The sequence below is a fragment of the Marmota monax genome, unplaced genomic scaffold (genome assembly GCF_021218885.2).
Source record: "Marmota monax isolate L192 unplaced genomic scaffold, Marmota_monax_Labrador192_F-V1.1 WCK01_AAM20220418_F8-fsc00047, whole genome shotgun sequence".
NCBI classification, from domain to species: Eukaryota; Metazoa; Chordata; class Mammalia; order Rodentia; family Sciuridae; genus Marmota; species Marmota monax.
In genome coordinates this window covers 3,222,727-3,245,474 of record NW_026692072.1, presented here as the reverse complement: position 1 = coordinate 3,245,474, position 22,748 = coordinate 3,222,727, and the positions used below count along the sequence as shown (strand labels likewise).

The following is a 22,748-nucleotide window of genomic DNA, read 5'->3' as shown; positions in this document are numbered from 1 at the left end:
GGCCATGCCTGAGTCCTAAGACACTTTTTTACATGTAAGATAGTGAAAAAATAAATAGGATTTGTAGAAGTAGGAAAAGGCCCCTCAAAGACACTTGTGAAAACAGTGTAAAGAAATACACACAGAACATTTGATCTTTTTGAAAGCCTCATACTGGGTTGTTTCACATACATTTTTCTTAGTTGATACTGATGACAGTCCTGTAAAGTAGACATAATCACCCTTTTTATGATTTTGGAAACTGAAGGTCAGAAGGCTACTTAATTTGCTCTAGAGCTCACACTAAAAAGCAGAGGGAAGTCTGACTCCCTTGCTCTTCATTTTCTCTATGTCCCAATTTCATATAATGATCTCTTCTACATCCCTTAAGGGATTTATTTTTATAAGGGAAGTTACTGGAGACAAATATACAGGGGCTGGCAATTCTACTGGCAATGTTTTATTTCTCAAACTGGGTGATGAACATACAATTTGTGTAACTCATTGTATTTTTTATAACAAATATTTCAAAATACATTTTTTTAAAAAGGGGGGCAATTGAGTCTGAGAAATAATCACAGATTGTTGTCTTGAAAAGATATGAATTTCTAATGAATATGGGCAGTCAAAACCCAGGAAATACAATATTGCTAATATTTATTGAGCACATGGGATTTCCTAGATAATTTGAAATCATTTATTGACATATATTTACTTATTTCATACAACAACCTTAATATTATCCTAGGATAACCTATTAAATCCTGCGTTTTCAATTCCACAAAGATTTCAATGAAATTGACACAGGGACATTGAAATAGGCTGGAGATCATAATCTAGCTCTTATAAATATTATATTAATATTATCATAATTATATTCTTATTTTATAGGTATATTACATATTGAGAATTATGTTGTACATATATATTATATAAGCTTTTATATGCATTCCATATTTGGGACAAAATGGGTTAATATGAGATGAGAAAATTGAAGCAAATGCAAATTGTTACGTAATCTAAAATCAGTTTATAAAGGGAAAAAGAAACTGAATTTGAGCAAGCATTCTAGTTTCAGGGTATGGACACATGACCACTACCCTGTAATACCTCCCTAAGAGGTGGAAGAAGGATGAGCCAAATTTACAGTGATGGTTGAAAATCTTCTGCGTACCTCTTGCAACGTTCCAGTCACATTCCGTAGACGTTTGCGTCCAGTTAAACAGGGAGTTCAAAATAGCTTTCCCATGACTTGACAGAGAACAGGCTAGTGTAGTTGGCAGCAATTTCAAAGAAAAGTTCCATGCTTGGGTTGACTCCCTTAGACTTCATCAAGGGGAAAGGTCATGTGATTAATAGAGTGCTCTACCTATCCGGAATACTACCTGGGCAAGGAAGGTGGAGTTGGGGAGGGATCAAATAATTTCCGAAGGCCAAGTGAACTAACCCAGTTGGGAGTTGGAACCCCCCCCCCCAAGCAGGACTTTGATAGAAGGCTGTAAAAATATAGTTTGGGATATGTTGCTTTCAGTGCTGCTAAACAAATCAGTTACTCCGGGACTGATCTTCTCATCACCTTGATTCTTATTGTAATTTACACCACCACCACCACAACCATCGCGCGCGCGCGCGCGCGCGCACACACACACACACACACACACACACACACACACACACCCCAGTTCCGAAATATGGTGTAAGGAATTTCCAGAAGGGACAACCAAGCAGGAGGAAAGCGAAACCTGAGCGCTGCGGATTGACAGCTGGAGTTGCCCCGCGCCTGCGCAGCAGCTCGCGCCGTGGAGGACTGGCGCCAGGGGGCGCGCTCGCGATACTCTGCCGCTCTGTCTACCCGCGCGCTCCACGACTCTCTTAGCTCTCAGCCGGCGGAGAAGGCGGAAGAAAGCGGCGTCAGAGACTGGGGCTGGGCCTCCCGGCGGCCCGCGGACGCGGCGGCCTTCGGCCCTGCAGATTGGCCTGCGGGCCGTCTCGCCTCGGAGCGCTGCATCTGTCCTCTCTCAGCACCTCGGCAGAGCGGAGTTGGGCGGCGGGGCTGGAGCCCTGCCCGCCCTGTTCGACGGCCCAGAGCGCTCGAGCGGTGAGTCTGTTTCCGATGTCCGCTCCTGACGGTCGGGGCCTCACTTCCCGCAGATCGGGGAGACGCCCCCGGCCCCTTGCTCCTCACGGCTCGGGGACGCATCTCTCAAACCCCCCACACCCCTAGTTCCTCACGGATCGGGGACGCCTAACCCCAGTCCCCTGTCCCCTGGCTCCTCACGGGCAGGGGGCCCTCTCCCCCAGCTCCCCATCCCCTTGGGAGACTCTTCCCCCAATCTCCCGTCCCCTTCTGGGAACCCTCTCCCGGGCCGCCAGTCTCCTGTCCCTCATTCCCCATGGGTCCGGGACGCCTCGGGTCCCCGCGCCTCCCCACCTCCTCGCCCTCGCTCCACTCCCAGGAGGGAGCCCCAAGCCAACTTCCTCTGCCCTGCTTCCCCTCACCTCGCGTTTTTCCCTTCCCAGAAAAGGAAATTGCCTCTTGGATTTTCCCGTCCTTCAGAGCTGTTACCAGCTTAAATTATTAGGTTTTTTTGTTTGTTTTTGTTTTTTTTTTTAATTCCCGGCGACTCCCTGTGTCACCATCATGGGAAATCTAGTCTTGGATTCCCTGTTAAACTCTGTAAAGGTCCCAGGAAGCAAGTTTAAAAAAAAAAAAAAAAAGATTCAGATGACACGAATATTTCCTCCCCGCCCCTGCACTCCTTAGTTGTACGATTGTTCCAGGCTCTGGGTTGATAAAGCTGTTCCTAGTATTTGGCTTTAGGGGAACTCCAGAGAGAGTTAGGACTATCTTGAATGTGAACAGAAAGCACCTAAAGTACTAGCAGCTTGAATGTATAGTGTTTGTGTCTCCGAGAGCAGATTACTGACTGTCTTGCTACACAGATCTAAAAAAAAAAAAAAAACCTTATAAAGAAATTCTGGTGGCCTTGTGAACTTGACTGCTGGCATTTTATCCATTCTCCTTTGATACCAGAGAAGATAGGGGGCTTTTCTGACTTTGAGGTTAGAAAAATTAGAATCTCAAATGGGTTAAGGACATTGTGGCCTGTGACTCAAGGAAAGAATGTGTTTCAGGCATTGGTTGCCCATGTGATGATTACAAGGATCGGACTTTCAACCTCAGTGGACTGTGTTCATGACTATATTTCAGCAGAGTAACATGGATACTTGGTAAATTTCTGGCAACTTGGACTGTGAATGAAATTGTCCAAATCCTTGCCTCTTGGAAAATAGTGTCCAAGAGGAGAAATGCAAGTTGAATTGGGATTAAAAATTTAAGAGCAATTGTTTTTGTATCATATTTTGATCATTGCAGCACATTTCAACTCTGTATTTTAGAAATAAATTTTAAGGAGTTGGTAAATATTTCCTGTGTCTAAAGTTAGGAACAAACTGAAGGTAATTTGTTAGTATTTTCTTTTACGTGGTTTTTACTTTATGAGTACATAGCCATGTATGAATTCATTTGACTTGTAATTGACTCATTCAGGACATAACTTGTTGATTTATTTAGGTTCACACATTTCTCCCAATAGCATCTGTTCATCTCAGAGGAACAGGTTTTGGTGGATCACCCCTGTCCCTTTACACCAAAACATTTAATAGTATTCTTTTTAGATTGTATATGCCCAAATACTAATAGGTGAATTTAAACCATGATTTGTAAAAAGGGTAATTTCAATATGTATTCATATTGCAGTTGAAATAAGTTGGCAAAGGTTAACATTCCACAGCATTTAATTAAGCAGTACTTAACCAAACTAGATTCCCAACTGCAAAAAGAGAATGGCAGTCATGAAGCTCTTATCATACAAGTTAAGGAACATTTGAAACTTTGTTTCATCCTCCTCTAATCATTTACATAAAAACCACATAAATAAGTAGAAAAGGAGCTGTAAAATACTTATTTTACAAAGGCATGTTAATTCATGCTTATGTTAGCGTATCTCAAGCCTGTTTTCATAATAGCTCAAGAAGTGGATCCTTGTGGTACAGAATGAGATTTAAAAGAATCTTGATGGAGTGTGATATTTTCTGTATATATGCCATATTCATTTCTACTGCAGACTCAAGTCACTTTTAGTTCTCATAGTTTTAATTAAAAATAGCTATTCATTGTTGTTAAATTAGAAAAGTGGTTTTCATTTAGGTCATTGCAAAATGTAAAAACTAAAGGAAAAAATATTTTAACTTGCCAAAGAGGAAATAAACATAAAAATATCAAAAGGCACTGAAAATACCATTTTTAGCTTAATTTTTACTTTGCAGTGTAGTTACATGAGACTATAAACCGTAGATTAAGCTGGCAACTATCGGCAAAAGCTTATTTGTAAGATATAAAGCTTTTAAATCTGCTGCTTATTAAAGCATGGAACATAATGTGAAAGTAGTTGGGTGTCATCCATAGTTTTTAAGAATGTGCACTTTAATGTCTGCATTTCCACAGTGGCATTCCTTTTAAGGAATTGTGACTGATTAGACAGATTTGCATTAGCTATAAAAGGAATGCATTAGCTATAAAATATAAAAGGTCTCTTCAAATCTAATGATCTTTGAGTCTTTTAAATTGGATAAGAAGAAGGTAGTATATAGACTTATCAATCAACTGAATTTTACTGGTATACAAATGCTGATTCACAATGAGGGGGCTAGGGAAGAACAGAGTTACTTTAGGTAGAGGGGAGTGAAGGGAGGGGAGGGGTTATGGGGGTAGAAAAGATAGTAGAATGAATCAGCTATTATTACTCTATGTGCATATATAAAACTAAATGACTGGTGGGATTCTACATGATGTATAACCAGTAGAATGAGAAATTATACTCCATTATATATGATGTATCAAGGTGCCTTCTACTGTCAAGTATAATTAATTAAAACAAATTTAAAAATAAACTGAATTTTAAATTGGACATTGAGAAGAAAGAAAGACTAAATTCAGTCTTGTTTACTGTTGTTCTGGCTAGCACTTTGCTATGTGCTCTATGGCTAAACAACAAATATTTAATTTCTAAAAGGTGATTTTACTAAAAAGATAGTTAGATATAAAAGATAAATATATCTGGTATTGTCAAAGATATAGAAAATGGGCTCTCATATATACTTTGTAAGAGTGAAAAATTAGAGTCTTCAATATCTTTCAGATAACCAACATTACCTATCAGAAAACCTCAAAAGTTAAATACCGTTTGACCCAATTTCTAGGAAATTTACCTAAGAAAGTAATTAGACACAATAGATATATGAGAAGGGAAATAACAAAGAATATACTCCTAGAGTGGCATAACTGTCATTTGTCCTCAAATCCGAATGGGCACAAAGGCGGCCTTAGACTCCATCTTAGGACTCATACATGATTAGTTCTGCCTTTTGCCAGCATCTTGCAGTCCTACCTTTCTTTCACTCTGTGAGCCTTCCCTAGGAGTACACATTAGAAATAATAAGGCTTTGAGAACTATTTTTAATTTTTCAAAAAATATTTCAAAAGTAAGTAAAACAAAATGCTAAGTTTGTTCGATAGTTCTTTGAAACTATCAACTCAGTGTAATAATGCTGGAGAGCTTGTGTGTGATAGTTATGGTCAATACCTCAGTTCAGTGTAATTAAAGAAAAGGGCAATAAATCTTAAATGCTATTTCATTGACAGATTTGTCAAAACGCAGATAAACATGGTGTAGTGCAAAGTGCACAGTTTCCAGGGTCAGGTAAGCTTGGGGTATGATCCAACTCTGTTACTTGCTAATTTGGTAATGTTGGGCAAATTACTTAACCTCTTAAAGCTTCATAGTTTCTGCCTTGATAAGTGGAGGCAATAAAATACTTCATAAAACTGTATGAAATAATAACACATGCATTTCTAGGCACAGTTCTAAGTGGTTTACACATAACACATTTAATCTTAGCAATAACTTTCAGGTGGTTCCTATTGTTAATTCTATTTTACAAATGAGGAAATTGAAGCATGGAAAAGTTATATAACTTGCCCAAGTTGTACACCAAGTGATTGGAAGAAAAGAGTTCCTCTTCCGCCAGAATTGTGCCTTGTCCTTTGTAGGTTCTCATCATATGGTACTTGAAATCTTAGAGGCAAATAAGGTGTTGGTACTGGTAAAAAGATTGAGGACTAGTGTCATAACTCTCTGTGTAGCAAAATGACAGGCACAATTTTTGTATAAAAATGAGATATTTGTGGGGATATTTGTCTGCTATGTTGACTAGAGCTTGCATTCTGCTTCTAGAGCTTATCTGGCATATATTACCCTCAAGGGTAACTACCTAAAATAGACCTGGTTACATGAGCTGTGAATTACTTTTAGACATTAGCTTCTTATGTAAGTACCATAGCAGTTTAAAACTTGAAAGCTGCTCATGAAAGTGGTAAGTTTTCCATTGGCAAAGAAACCTCACTTGTTTTTCCAGTCATAATAATGAAGCATAGTCACTTGATCTAACTGAAGGTAAGAGGACATAAAGACATACTTTTAAAAAAAATTCCATTCTTCACTTGAGCATTTGGAAATAGAATTTTAAAATTTCATAGAATTTTGGATTTAGAAGAAGAAATCCAGATCCAAACATTTAAATAAGTTTAAACGTGCCCTAAATTACACATCCAGTAGTGGTGTGTGATCAGTTGATCTTTGTATACTGCTGTTCAATCACTGTCCTGCTAACCACACTATTCTCTTCAATTTAGGATATTTGAAGGAACTTCAACATGATTAAGGCCTTCAACAGATGCTTAATGAACACCTATTAATATGAATTGGCTTGTGCTAATGAAACTTAAACGTCTTAGTCACAGAAAATAGACATGTGCTGATAATATGATATAGGGGTATTACAATTGAAGTGATTTTCTTTTTTTAACCTGATATTTTCATTCAGCTATGTTGTGAACTCCTTAAAGGACCCAGGCTTTGTGTACTACAAGTCCTTTACACAGATGATGATATATATTTTTTGAAGGAGAGAATCCGATAACTTAGAAATAGTAGTCATGAAGCAAAGCTCAAAGCACCTTAGGAATTATTTTGTAAATAACATTAACATAGCTGATGTATATGAACTTGCATAGAGAAGCTATGAGATGTGTGTGTATGCATGTTAAGGCATTTTTTTCCTTGCTATTTTTGCAGGACAATTAATAAGTTACTATGAGTCTGTTAAATTGTGAAAACAGCTGTGGATCCAGCCAGTCTGAAAGTAACTGTTGTGCTGCCATGGCCAACTCCTGTAGCACTGCAATCAAAGATGACAGTGTGAGTGGAAGTGCCAGCACAGGAAATCTCTCCAGCTCCTTTATGGAAGAGATCCAGGGATATGACGTAGAGTTTGACCCACCTCTGGAAAGCAAGTATGAATGCCCTATCTGCCTGATGGCCTTACGGGAAGCAGTGCAAACACCATGTGGCCATAGGTTCTGCAAAGCCTGCATCATCAAATCCATAAGGTATGTGAACATAAGAAAGAATGGTACCCTATATCAGAACCAAATGCAAAGAACAGTATTACATAGAACACAGGCCATCCCAAGAATCTTCTTACACATAAAAAGCTACTTAGGAAAAAAAAAAGCAATGAACAGAAAATTGAGAGATTCGTATCCCACCTCTTACAGTGATGCAAAAAGTTAATTTCTGTTTCTTCCATTCACCTGACTTTCAGATAAATAAGAAAGTAAATAGCTTAAAACTATTCTAAGGTAGACTAGGGGATGACTGGATGCTTTTAAGATGTACTGTAAATTATGCTTAAGTATGATAATCTAAACCATATAAAGAATGCTGATTCTGTAAGTGATTGGTTATTCTGGTTTTAGCCATGTTAAATTTTGTTTACCTGATTTCTCTCAGCAACTGTGAAGTAGCCAGTATTTTTTTTTTTAAGAGAGAATTTTTTAATATTTATTTTTTAGTTTTCGGTGGACACAACATCTTTATTTTATTTTTTTATATGGTGCTGAGGATTGAACCCAGCGCCCCATGTATGCCAGGCGAGCGCACTACTGCTTGAGCCACATCCCCAGCCCATTACCAGTATTTTTAAAGCAAGTATTAACTGAAGGCTATGCCTTCATAATATGTCCATAATCTAATCCCTTCTTACTGCCTCTCTGACACTACCTTTCTGAATCACCATCAGCTTTAACAGGTCTTCCTGCTTCTACTCTTGTCTTTTCCCTGTCTCATTATAGCACCCATAATGAACCTGGTAAAATAAGTTAGATGATGTCACCTCTGCTCAGAACATTGCGGCAGATACAAGGGTAAAAGCCAAAGTCCTTAGAAGAACATGTATGATAGGCCCATGATTCATTTTCTTTCTCCTCTTTACTTTGCTCACTTTGCTTCCATTTATTCCTCCTTTGCCGTTCATTGAACATGTCAAGCATGCTCCTTCCTTAGTGAGTTGCTTTAGCTGTTCTCTTTGCTTAGAACTTTCTTGCTATGGTTAACTCTTTAACTCTGTCCATTTGCCTGAAATACCATTCTCTCATAGGTTTGCTGGACACACTGTTTATACCACATCATGCCTCTACCTACTTATCTCCAACAATCCTGGTCTTCCTTCTTGGCCATACTTCTCATTTTTTTTTACCTAAGCACTTTTACCTTCTAAGACACCAGATAATTTAAGCATTTGTTATCTGCTTGCCTAATTGAAGGTAACCTCCTTGAGAGTAAAAGTTGACAGGTAAATGAGAATATCTTTAGGTGACTAAGGATTTTAATGCAGGACAAAAAAGGTGGAAGAGGAGATTTGTGTTCTTCAATAGATAGCCATCTAGTTATATTGGTGAAATCATTCCTAAGTAGATTAGTCCATCTCTGGCTATTAGACTCATAAATTTTTATTTCTCAAGTTCTATACCAGCTTTTCTATAAAATTTGAAATTAAGGTAACTATATCCATTCTCGGTACTTAGCTTAATTTAAGTTACATGGGAGTGTGTCTCTTTTCTCAATTTTGAAGGGCGGTGTGTTGTCCAGTGTTGAATTTATAAAATCTATTTAGAGTAGGTTTTCTCAGTCTTGACACTGTTGACATTTTGGGCCAGACAATTTTTGCTGTGGAAGAAGGTCCTGTTTGATGTGGGATATTTAGCTGAATGCCTGATCTGTATCCACTGAATACTAGTGTCCCCTCTTATCCAGCTGTGAGATGCACTGTCTCTTATGGGCAAAATAGCCCCTGGTTGAGACCACTGGCTTAGGGTATATAGGATAACAGCTTTAAAAAGGCCCCACCAGGGGCTGGGGCTGGGGCTGGGGCTGGGGCTGGGGCTCAGCGGCGCATTTTCCTGGCATGTGTGAGGCACTGGGTTCAATTCTCAGTACCACATACAAATAAATAAGTAAGTAAGTAAATAAATAAATAAAAATAAAGATCTTTCAACCATTAAAAAAAAACTCAACCATTATTCTGTTTATTAAGATTTTTAAATTTATACTGTATTTAGATAAAAATGTTACCATATTTTGAATTGTTGATTTTCCTGTAGGTAGAAATGTGCAGTATTTTATCAGGTGCAACCCATGCCCAAGAAGGTAGCTAATCTTTAGCAGATTTTTAATAGCAGAATATTTATGAAATTAGTGAGACAGTGGTCTAAAAGAAGGTAAAACCTTCTCCTCCCCTATTTCCCTCTAAGCTAGAAGTGGCCACTTGGCCCCAATATTCTTAAAGGAACTGCTCTGAAATTCCTCATGGGGTATAGTGATTGAAGGAATCATAATGCATTTCAGTCTAATTTCATTTTCTTTTGGAATCCTTGCTAATATAGTGGATAAAGGTTTTCAATTTATTTTGTAAGGTTCATCTTAATTTTTTATTAGATAAGTTGCTTTAGGTTTGACGCATGTGTTTCAGTAAATATATTCGTGGTCTCTTATGCTCTCAGAGTATATTCAATGGTACAATAATAACATTGTAAAATCCAAGAGAGGCTCCAAAAATTCAGCTCTTTCACCTTTATTCAAAGTCTCTTGACAACAGAACTTTTTTCCTAGCACAGCAGCTAGCACTGTTGAGCATATAAGAGGAATTCACCAAATGTTTGAGTGATTGATAAGGCTTCTGTGGACTACTTGACCCATCACATTTTGTGACTGAGTATTGAGATATTCCAAAAAGTTAAAGGGGAATGACACTTAAGCTGGAAACAAAACAAAAACATTGGGAATCAGGATATAGAGGTTCTTTAACTCTACTGCACTGCACCATGTATGTACAAATAAAGGAAATCTTTTGTTCCCTTCAGCTCAAATGTCATAGTGACTGATTTGGATTAAACCTTAAAGTGAGGCTTCATGAGGATATTGCTAATTGGTTATATTTTTGCTTATGACTTGAGCAGTATACTGAAGACATGTTTTAAGTATTGTGAGCAGCAAATTCCATTTTACAAGTATACTCTATAGGTGCTGACAGAACAGAGGCCAGCCAAACTGTCAAAATTTGCATTCTTAACTTGACTTATTTTATGCCAATAAAATATTTTTATTCAATTAATTATTCTGATTATTTAGCTGGAATTTGTCCCACAGTCTACCTGTACTTTGGAAGCTAGTTTGGCTTTTGATTACCTATCAATAGCTAGTTTGTCAATGGTAGAGTGCTTGCTTAGGATGTACAAGGCCCTGGATTTGATCTCTAGTACTGCAAAATAATAATACTTATTTTATAAAATAATAGTTAATAAGCTGTCCATAAGAGAACTTTTCAAATCCAGGCATGGGAGTTTATGCCTGTGATCCCAGCTGCGTGGAAGCCTGAGACAGAAAAATCAGAAGTTCAAGGTCAGCCTGGGCAATTTAGTGAGACCCTCTCTCTAGGTAAAGGAGTCTGAGGATATAGCTCAGTGGTAGAGTGCTTGCCTAACATTCATGAAGCCCTAGGTTCAATCCCCCAGTACAGCCAAAAGTGAATTAAAAGAATTAAAGTTAGTTTTTCTAATGTGAATGTTTAAATCTACTAGTTGTATGTATCTTGTTTCTTTTAGGGATGCAGGTCACAAATGTCCAGTTGACAATGAAATACTGCTGGAAAATCAACTCTTTCCTGACAATTTTGCAAAACGAGAGATTCTTTCTCTTACGGTAAAGTGTCCAAATGAAGGTTGTTTGCACAAAATGGAACTGAGGCATCTCGAGGTATTAAACTTATTTTCTAGCTGTTAGCATGTATGGAAGTCAGTTTCTAGAGTAGGAACTTTGTTGTGTTTATCTGTATTGCCAGTACCTACCATATAATAATTGGTTAAATTCTTGCCAAGTTCTTACTAATCCTTAAGCAGAAGCCAGAAATTTTTTATTCTGTCTACTCTGGCTTTGCCCTGTAATTAAAAAAAAAAAAAACTGCATGTTTTTTGGTTAAATTTTGCACCAAATGAAATGCTTCTATAGTTTCAGATTAACTGAAGCAATCAGATAATAAAAGAATTTACATTTAAATACAAATAAATCAATTATTTTTAAATTAGTTCAATTTAGTTACACATAATATTTTTTTTTAATATTTATTGTTTATTTATAGGTGGACTCAATATCATTTTATTTTTATGTGGTGCTGAGGAACGAACCTGGTTCCTTCCGCATGGTAGGCGAGCGCTCTACCTCTGAGCCACAACCCTAGCCCTACACATAATATTAGGATTCATTTTGACAAAATTATACAAGCATGGAATATAATTTGGTCTAATTCAGTACTTCCCCTTTTTCTTCCCTCTTTCTGTTTCTTACCTCTGCTTTACTGATTTTTCTCATATAAAATAAATAAATTCTTAGCTTGCAGATTTTTATCAAAAATTATTTTTAATGTTCTGTTTGAAGTTAAATGTTTAAAACAGATTTGCATCCTGCCCCCTTTTACTTAGCACTTTTTGAAGGAGTAGCCCTTTTAAAAGTACTAAATTGCTAATCTAGAAATCCTCTTTTCCCTAATTGAATGAACTTGAGAATTCACATTCCCTTTATAAACATGCAGCCCACAACCATCATTTGAAAAAAACTCATTAAGTCCTTCATATTGTGAATGTTTCTGTGGTTTATGTTAGATTATATAGGTTCAGTAGCCAGCTATATAAAAGAGAATGGTATATTCTTAGAAGAAATTATCTTTAAAAAATTTCTTCAGGAATAGCAAATACTAATCAATTATTTTTTTTCTATATTACAGGATCATCAAGCACATTGTGAGTTTGCTCTTATGAATTGTCCACAATGCCAGCGTGCATTTCAAAAATGCCAATTTAATATTCACATCCTTAAGGATTGTCCGAGGAGACAGGTTTCTTGTGTAAACTGTGCTGTATCCATGGCATTTGAAGACAAAGAGGCATGTACTAATTTGGATTTGTTAATTCCACTACTTCTTTTTTTCTTTTGTTTTGTTTTTAATAGCCAAAACCAGATTACCCATTTATTTGACCAAGAACATTAAAAAAGACCACAAAATTAAACAATCTTTAATTAATTAAATTCTTATAGAAAACTCAGTCACAGAGCAAGTACTTATTGTCTTCCCCCTGTTTTTGAGGATTGAGAACTCCCAATATTCTTTGGAGAATAAGCAATAATTTTGTTGAATGTTGCCAATAGTCAGAGCATCCATTTACACAAACCGGTAGTTCCTATTGCACATATTAACTCCACTACTTCTTAAAACAATTTTTTAAATGTATGTCTGAGGGAGGTAGCAATAGACTAGGTACGATTACAACTCAGTCTATTCTATCAATTTTTAGAAAATTGATTTTTAAGGAAGAAATGAAAGTTAGATAAATCATTATTAATATGTATGGAGTTTATATTTACATGTCTTTCTTAGAAAACATTATTTATGTTAGTTACTATAGTAGATCTGCAAGTGACAAGTCACTAGAAAAGGCTTATGCTACTTGACTGTTCATTTTTATGTATTTTGATGACCATTCTGATTGTATACAAGCAAGTAGAATGGCTACTATATAAGACTATATAAATTATTTTACAAAAGAAAAAGAAGTTATTCTACAACTATTATGAAGAATAAATTAAATTTCACAAGTGTGTTCCATAGCTGATAACCCAGTGTGCTATTATATTCACTTTCAGTATGTGTGTTATTTCAATTAAAAAGTTCACTTTTAAAAAGAAATTTCACTGTGCCTGACAACATCATGATAACAGGGCAGTTTTTTTTTTTTCTTTGAGAAACTAGGTTAAATAGTTTTATATTATGTTGTCAATATCAAAATCAACACTGAAATCCTAATTCTTGATCCCTATCCTTCATATTATTGAAATAACCTACTTATAACTTTTATGTTCTTTTATAACTAATACTTAGTTCTTTAAACTTCAGTTCTTATAAATTTGTGTTATAATTTTTCTTACTTCCCTTAGCAGATCAAATATATTATACTTAGTTGAAATATTCCCAAAAAAGTCAGCTAATTTGCTAAAAATGTAGAAGTCTCAGTCATATTTTGAGCAAATTGACATTTCCTTCCAAAACCTGAGTAAATTAGATGTAGTTAACCTGAAAGTTTTAATTATTCTTCAACACATCATCTAAATTAAAATCATTGTATTCTAGAAAACAAGGCTCACCCTTCTGAGGTACTAGAGCCTCATGCCCTGATAATGCATTTGTTCTTTAACGGCACTGACAAGAATTTTAATTAAATGGTCATGCTGCTGCTGAAAACTTGAAAGATTGCCTTTTATAGCATTGGTAGATGATATCCAACTAGTTATAGATAGTCTGCCTTGGGTTAAAAGGAAGTACTACCATATTCTTTGAAAGAGCTGGAATGATGAATGAATCTCATTATACTAGTAAAAGGAGATAAGTATCCTTTATATATGTTTTGCACATTTTTGCTTTATACAAATTAATGTCCTTAATTTGTGCATAGTGAAAAAAATCACTTTTTACAAAAATTTTTTCAAATTTTCTCATGCTTTTCTTGTATTTCTCTGATAACATTCAGATACATGACCAGAACTGTCCTTTGGCAAATGTCATCTGTGAATATTGCAATACCATGCTCATCAGAGAACAGGTATAATAATTCTATTTCATAAACTAGTATTTCCATAATAGCTTAAAGAAGTGTTATTTTTTTAATTGATAATTTAAATCAGTAAGGCAAAATCAATATGCATTGTAGAAGTATTAGAATTGTGCAGAAATTTTTCATTTTTCACATGAATTAATGTAATTGGGCCAGGCTTAGTGACAGAGTGCTTGCCTAGCATGCAAGTTGATGGATTCACTCCCTAGCACCACCCCCAAATTAATAAACACTTCCAAAAGAGTAAAACATTCAGTACTTCTAAAGTGCCAAAAATTCCTAGGTTGTTAACATAATAGCAAGGGTCCACATTTAAAGAAAGAAATGCATATATACACACTGAAATGAGGATCATAGTTATCCAGGGACTGGCTGAAAGAATGAGTGAGAATAATGAAACAAAAGAAAGCAAATCCTGTTTGGTAGCAGAACATTATTCATAACCCCTGAAGCATATAGGAAGATTTTTAAATTTTCAGAATTTACGGCCCCTCTGTTCAGTTGTTCATGAGGCCACTAATGGAGTATCATCAGATTGAGCAGTTACAATAGAAAAGTATATATTTTGATTATTAATAAAGAAAATTCCATCTGATTGCTATCTTCTGGCATTCAGAGAGTTTACCCACAAAATATTAATATTAGTCACTAAACATATTTGCCCATGAAATCTGCATACCCAGAGATCACTATTGATTAACTTACAAAGTAGAAGCAGGCAAGACCTTGATTAAATTTTTCCATTTGTCTGTTAATTGAGTCCCTTAGTTTCTTTTTAACAAAACTAGTTCAAAGGTGTTAAACTTCTTTTTGCTTTTGAAGTCCCACCTCCCTGGTTTTCCTCTTTGCTCTCTTTTAATATTGAAAGAAACCATGTAGCACATTTAAAACTCAGCAAAAATAAAATTAAAATGTAAGAAAATATTCTATAGTAGGAAGCATCAGAAAACCTAGGATTTGATCCTGGCTGTGTCATTAATTAGCCCTTTTATCTAAACTATAGCAAAAGTAAAATTTCTAAAGAAAATTTGACACTACTTTTAAAAATATTATTCTGTAATGGATCATGTTCTAAAGAATGTGTCTTTTGAGTCCCCAAATTTAAGACTTTCTTTAGAGCTTTTAACAGTGTGCTTTTACTTTCTAACATCTGAGTCCTAGAATATGCCCAGGTTAACAAAATGTAAGAAATGTATGAAAGGTGATCATGAGGGAATTAACTGGTCTAGTCAGTGACTTTAATGTGTGCAGTTCCTTGGTCCTTAGTATGGCCTAGACCACATAGAGTCTTGGTTGAGTTTGCAGTTGTAGTTGTCAGAAGGTGGTTTTTTCTTGGAAGTGCCACTAGAGGGTGCCAATTCCCAACAATAGGAATAAAATGCCTTTTATGAAGTGAATTTTAGTGAATTTGTAGGGTGTGTTGTATTATGAGATGTTGATATTTTATTTCTCTCTGACTTTTTGAAGTATTTTTGTTTTAATCTTTGTGGGCTACAGGGTTCTGTAATATTTTAACTCTTCCATTATGACCCAAAGGCAATACATAGTTTTGTTTAGGTGAAACAAATTTCTTTTTAAATGTAATCTCATTCAGCTAGAACATCCGCTGCAGGGAAAAACAGTTTTCAGCCTTTGTTTTGATTTTCAGATGCCTAATCATTATGATCTAGACTGTCCAACGGCCCCAATCCCATGTTCTTTCAGTACTTTCGGTTGCCATGAAAAGGTAAGTTTTCTTTTTCCTTTGAATTCTTAAATATAAATCAGAAATATTCAGTTATATAGTCTAGTGGACAGTCTCAACAGGAATGTACATGTTTATAAAACAGCATGATAAACTATATAATAAAGCTAAGTACTGATGCTGTGAACAGAAGCAAAAGCACACTTACCAATGCTTAAAGCATTTAGACAGACATGAAAAAAACGTGATGTTTGGGCTAAATCTTGACAGAATAAAAAAAAAAAATTGTTCAAGAAGACAAGAGAAACAAAAGTGAGTGTAGTGAACAGTACTAGAAATAGGTGAACCAGACAAGAAGAAAGTATTGTTATGGTCTCCCAGATTAGCTTTGAGACTACTGATCAGGAATATTGGATTTCTAACATACATAAATCACAGTTTATGAAAAGCCATTCTTTGGAGAGTGCAGTTATACTTTGGCTTTTCTGTATGTTTGTTTGTTTATTTATTTATTTATAATAAACATACATTTAATAATTGAAAAGATAAAGTAAAATGGTATTTGGTATGATTATATTTTGTGGAAAAGTTCTGTATTCATGTACATGAAGAAAAGGACTTGAAAATACATCAAAATATTAAGTTAGGGAGATATATATAACATTTTCTTTCTAATCTATATTTTCTATGGTATACACAGTTTCTCTTATAATAACAATTTTTGTATCATAAATGTTTTTCATACAACAGGATGTTTTTAATGATCTTAGAATAGTATGGAGACAGCAAAGATTCCAGTTGGCAGTAGATTAGTATTACAAATAAGGAATTGGGGACATTACAGTAGACTGCCATGATTAAATTTTAAAGGAAAGAGGAGAAAATGCTGTGAACTAGAAGAAGACATAAAATCAATAGCGAGGTTCATCTAGTTTTCCTAATGGGAAAGATTTTAATAATTATATTCTGAGGGAAGGGGTTAGAGGAAGAGAACATTTGGAGATAAAGGAGAAAAGGGATGACTTAGTAAAACCTCTGAGGTGTTAAAAAGGGCTGGGTGTCCATTAGAGCACAGGTGGAACATTCATCTTGGATAAGAGGAGAGTCATCTCTTGAGTCAGTAGAGGAGGGTAGGTATGGATACTGACATTTTTGTAGTTGGGATGAAGATTTAGCCAAGTGTGTTCATAGGTAATCTCAGTTTTTTAGTGCACTCAGAGCAGCGTTCATCTCATTAAGAATCTGGTGAAGGCAAAGGATCCTCTACTTCCCTCTACAACTTTGTAGAGGATGCAGGGAAATAGTGACACTATGTAAAAGCCTCTTATTTGTCTTGGCCAGGTCCTTTCCTAGTCTTTAACAGTGTCTGTTCCCATCTAAGGCTTGTGTTTGGTTTTTAGATGCAAAGGAATCACTTGGCTCGCCACCTGCAAGAGAATACCCAGTTACACATGAGAATGTTGGCCCAGGCTGTTCATAGTTTAAATCTTGCTTTCGATGCTGCCTCTCCATCCCAGATGCCTTCTGGGTATCGCCCAGAAATTGAAAATTTCCAGGAAATCATTCAACAGTTAGAGGGTCGCCTTGTAAGACAGGACCATCAAATCCGGGAGCTGACTGCTAAAATGGAAACTCAGAGTATGTATGTAAGCGATCTCAAACGGACTATTAGAACCCTTGAAGACAAAGTTGCTGAAATTGAAGCACAACAGTGCAATGGGATTTATATTTGGAAGATTGGTAACTTTGGGATGCACTTGAAATCGCAAGAGGAGGAGAAACCTGTGGTCATTCATAGTCCTGGATTCTACACAGGCAAACCTGGATATAAATTGTGTATGCGCCTGCATCTTCAATTACCAACTGCTCAGCGGTGTGCAAACTACATCTCACTCTTTGTCCACACAATGCAAGGAGAGTATGATAGCCACCTGCCTTGGCCCTTCCAAGGTACAATACGCCTTACGATTCTGGATCAGTCTGAAGCACCTATAAGGCAAAACCATGAAGAAATAATGGATGCCAAACCAGAGCTGCTTGCCTTCCAGCGGCCCACAATCGCCAGGAACCCGAAAGGTTTTGGCTATGTAACTTTTATGCACCTGGAAGCCCTAAGACAGAGAACCTTCATTAAGGATGATACGTTATTAGTGCGTTGTGAAGTCTCTACCCGCTTTGACATGGGTGGGCTTCGGAAGGAGGGTTTTCAGCCACGAAGTACAGATGCAGGGGTGTAGCATCCCCCTCATTTGTTTAAAACAACAAACTGTATGGAAAAAACAGTGCCTTCCCTTGCCTTGTTCTCAATAATATGCAAACAAAAACGCAGCAGGAAAGATGTAATACCCACCAGTGAATGTTGTTAGAGAGGTTGCTTCTCACTTTTTCCTGTTACAAATATCTGAGGCAGGTTTTTTTTAGGGATCTACACCTTCCATGCTTTTTCAGAAATGTTATATCTAAAGTGCCTGTGGCATGCAGCAGCTGTTTTGTCAATGAGTATACCTCTTTGTTGTACTTTCATGGGCATTTACTCCAGTGTCTTATTGTCACCGAGCCCAGAGTTGAATGTGGAAGCTCAAACCTTTTAATAATAATGAACTTTACTTTAAAACTTCAGCTTATTTTTATATTATTGTATATAACATATTAAATGTGAGAATCACTACTACCTTGTGCTAGTGCCAGTATGAAGAGTTGTTGCACTAGAGTGAAGTTCTCATTTTATTTGACCTCTTATAGATTTCAGAGGATTTGAAGCATAATCCCTGGAAAGCTTAAGTTCTCATGTTAACTAAGGATATTCAGGGACTGGTTTAACCCTGAATATAACCTTACTTTTTTAGTATAAACATTTCATCTGTTGAATAAAACCTGTTGAAGTGTTTAATTCTGCATTGCTTATATATTTCCTATGACCACAAAGTGGCAGCTTCTCCAGAGTTTATGCTGAGAACCATATGGATACCAACTGCTCAGCATTAAGCTGTGTACCTCTTTTAGTCTGTTTAGTGCAGAGTGAATGCAAAGCCCTGCACATGGCTTCTGTGGTTTATATACACAAAATCCCAGCATAAGTAAAAGTGATTCAATTAGTCAACCATTATGACAGTTCAGATTGGTGGTGATAGAAGCTGTATGAGCCAGAAATTTTCAGCCCTTTTCAGTACCCTCTGGTTTAGTTTAATTAAATGGAATGAAATTAACTTCCTACAAAAAAGCAACGTTTTTTTAAACGAGATCATAGGAGGTATGTGAATGGTCACTAAACCAAGGTTGGAAGTCATAATGGTAATATCACAAGTTAACTTAAGTCCAACAGCCCCCCTGCAGGTTCTGAGGGGGCATCCTATGGTATGTATTGAAGTGACTAATAGGGAGAGGTGATGTTTATACTATTATATATTTGTTATAAAATTATACGTATAAGAAGTGGAATCTAGTTCTCAGGGAACCCTAAAACTAGTATGAGTGCTTATAAAGAATCTAAGAAGATTCATCCACTCTTGTTTTATACAAGATTAAAGTTTCTGGTAAAGAGAGATGGTATTGGTCTCTAAGAGGTCAGATCAGAGGCCCCCCCCAGCCGGCATTCAAGATCTGCCTTAATTTCAAGAGGAAGCAGAATGCTTGTCTGTGGAGAGGAGTCTGGTTTTCAGTTCACAGAAAAACAGCAAGTGTCACTATGATCTTTCCCTTTGTTTTTATCAACCCTCTCTCCCCACTCCACCCCATCTTTGAGCTTTTGCTCTGTGGAGTTTGTTATGGAGTGAAAATAAAGGTCAAGTAAAGACCTTGTTTGGCATGATGTGAGTACCACAAGCTCATAGCTAGTGACCAGTTTATTGCCTAAGTGGTTTGTATCTCTTTCCAACCAGTTTCTGAGAATATTTGTAGCACCACCTCTAGGTTGAAAAACAAGTGCTACTGGTGTTCCTGTGATTGTTTTTCAGTGAATAAATAATTATCAAGTTCCATTTTAAAAGTAAGCAGCAATCATTTTTTGTATTTGCTTAGAAAAAACCTGAAAGAAGTAAACATTTTTGATGGCTTATTTTCTTTTTGCATTCTTAGATTTTTTTTTTTTACATTTTCTAAATGAATGTACTTTTATCAGAGAAGAAAATTAAGTTGCCACAAAGCATCACACCCCCCCGCCCCACCGCTTTTAAAAAAGGAAATGATATTTAAAAGCTTCCTGGTCAAATTTCTATTAAAAGCAAGTCTGTGCATTAAATACTAAGAAGAGTCATTTCCTGCTTGGTTATGGGTTTGTTTGTTTTTTTTTTTCCCCCCTCAGGAGTCTTAAAAACAGTTTTTTGCTAACTTAAACTTTTCTTAGCTTCAAGTTTCCCATCTATAAAATTAGTTGAACTAGATACTTCTAAGGTCCTCTCCCCAATCATAAAATTCTGTCTTTAAGAAATTAAGTTCTAAACAACAGAATATTGATAATACTTAAGTAAGGATTATACCAGTAGAAAATTGCTTTAATTTTTTTCTTTGCTGCGATTAATATTGTATTTCAATTTAGTGTCTGTCAATTAAGTCATATCTTAATTAAAATGAACATTGTGGCATTTTATATCAAACCAGTTAACTTATGCTAGTAATTCATTGTAAATGTAGAGTAGAAATAATCATCAATTTGTCATTCAACTAGAAATCTCAAGTCTCAACTCAGAATCAAATCAATGACAGCTTTTACCTAAAAAACTGGGTTCAGGGGCTGGGGTTGTGGCTCAGTGGTACAGCATTTGCCTAGCATGTGTGAGGCACTGGGTTCAATTCGAAGCACCACATATGAATAAATAAAATAAAGGTCCATTGACAACTAAAATAATATTTTAAAAAACTGGGTTCATCTTTATAATCTATGAATCTCCTACCCCACTCAAACACTGGTTTCATCCAGTTGGTCTATAAGCATTGGGGCTGTGCATTTATATTTTTGTGAATTGTCTTTTAACATATTCATTTTTTGGCATTATTCTGAGTCATTGCTAAATTTTTTTTTAAAGTCATTTCCTCTTTGTTCAGAGATGTCCAGCCCAATGTTGGATGAAATTAGCTCCAAGTCAAACATTTTACTATTAGAAAATAAGTCTGGATGCTGACTGATAGTTTAGTAGTTTATTACTATCCTTTGGCTATTGTAGCAATGACAGCTTCTGGCTCTCCTACAATATGCTTCAACTTTTATTTGGGGGATGAATAATAGAAGAAAGTGAAATAGTAGTTTTTACTCGAATGTTGGACAAGTAGATATATATTGGATGATCTCTAGCAATTAATTTTTTGTGACTAGTATAATACTATGTTTTCCATTACTGTTTTTTTACCAGTAAGTTTCAGGTAAACTAAGATCATTCCCATGAATTATGAATGCAGTTAAAATTCTTAGAGCAGAGCAAATGCTTGCCATTCTTTTATCCAAGGAGTTGACCAAAAAACGTTTTTAATTATTTGAGAGATTTTTCTAACTTAAGATTTTGAAGTACTTTTCTTTGACTTGGTTACTAATATAGCTCTTTACCTCAACAAAATTCTCCTAATTATACCATCAGGTATGTTTTGGATTTGAGCGCGCGCGCACACACACACACCTAGTTCCCTAAAAGCCTTAAAGAAATGAAAAAAGGAACAACAAATACTCATTTCCTTTGAAATATTCTTTTTAAATTTCTAGGTTTAGATTCCCATGATAAGCTACAGTTAGTTTCACAGTTGCTATCATGTCTGTAGAATGGGTTGGCATTTCCAGATTCCTAATATTCAGAAAGGTGATCATTTGAAACCAAACTGACTAGATGTCAACAGGTTCTAACACTCTTTTACAGCCTTCACTTTGAGTCAAGGACAGACACTTGCAAGGAGATGTCTAGTTTCACAAAATTTCACCTGTTTCTTTATGTTTTAAAGCTTCACTTGCTGAAAATCAGATTATTATAAAATAAAACTGAAAAATAATTCTTGATGGGGAAGATGTTCTGTGGAATGAGATGTGGTGCTCCTTTTCCCATCAAAATGCTTTCTCAACAGGACACTAGGCCTGCCTCTTAAGACAGAGAAGGAGGTCAGGCATGCTTCTCTGCTCTGGAGATTTGCAGCTCTGCAAGTAGTTCAGTCCTCCCAGGAAAATCACCAAAGCAGCAGTAACCACAGTTCGCTGTCCTGGTACCCAGAAGAAGGTAAAGTATATATATATGGGACATGGACACTGTTCTGGTCAGTGCTGAGTCCCCTGTACTTAGCACAGTGCCTGGCACTTAACACACACTCAAATATGTAATAGCATTCAGTGAAAGCAAGGGTGGAAGATCAGATAACCAGTTTGGTAGCCTGTTTGTCATGAAAGCAGTAGGTGGTAAGGCACAGATGTTACTTTTTCAGTTTTTTCCTCCCAGTACTCGATTATGAAATTTTTTAAACATGCAGAAATGTTTAAAACTTAGTGAACATCCACCACCTAGACTCTACAATGACATTTTGTTGCATTTGCTTTATCATTTAATAAACATTGCTTTTAATGAGACTTCAAGTTTGGTTTCTCTTAAAAATTCTCCGTCCTAAAATAACTGAACAACTTTAATCAAGTTAAATTCTTTGGGAAAACTTGTGATATGTGTGTTGTAACTGGAATTGTAGTCCTTACTTTAAGCTAATTTTATACTTCTGTATGACTATTATGCTGAATTTTAATTTTATTTATTTGGCCTGAAGGGGTATTTGTGCATACTATTCTAATGTTCTTTTCACACTTGATAAATTATCCAATTAATTTCTCTGGTGAGAATGTACTTTGGGGTCCATTTGCTTATACAAATTTCCAGGATTATGTTCCTGGGGAGCTGTAGGGGCTGTGTAATTTATCATATAAACCCTAATTTAGGAGCTAAGAGACACTTTCTCCTGACTGAGCATGGACAAATCAGTTTTCTTTGTTTTTATTATGGTTTATTTACC

The 22,748-nt window shown here is 36.1% G+C and overlaps 1 protein-coding gene across 1 annotated transcript; it reads left to right on the top strand.

Annotated features, from left to right (window-relative positions):
* The first annotated feature begins 1,922 nt into the window (after positions 1-1,922).
* On the top strand, positions 1,923-22,317 carry Traf6 (TNF receptor associated factor 6). The gene is made up of 7 exons (XM_046456215.2): positions 1,923-2,077; positions 7,176-7,489; positions 11,042-11,192; positions 12,217-12,375; positions 14,015-14,086; positions 15,747-15,824; positions 17,183-22,317. The coding sequence occupies exons 2-7, from the start codon at positions 7,194-7,196 to the stop codon at positions 18,017-18,019; spliced, it is 1,593 nt and encodes a 530-aa protein (XP_046312171.1). The 5' UTR covers positions 1,923-2,077; positions 7,176-7,193; the 3' UTR covers positions 18,020-22,317.
* The last annotated feature ends 431 nt before the right edge of the window (positions 22,318-22,748 follow it).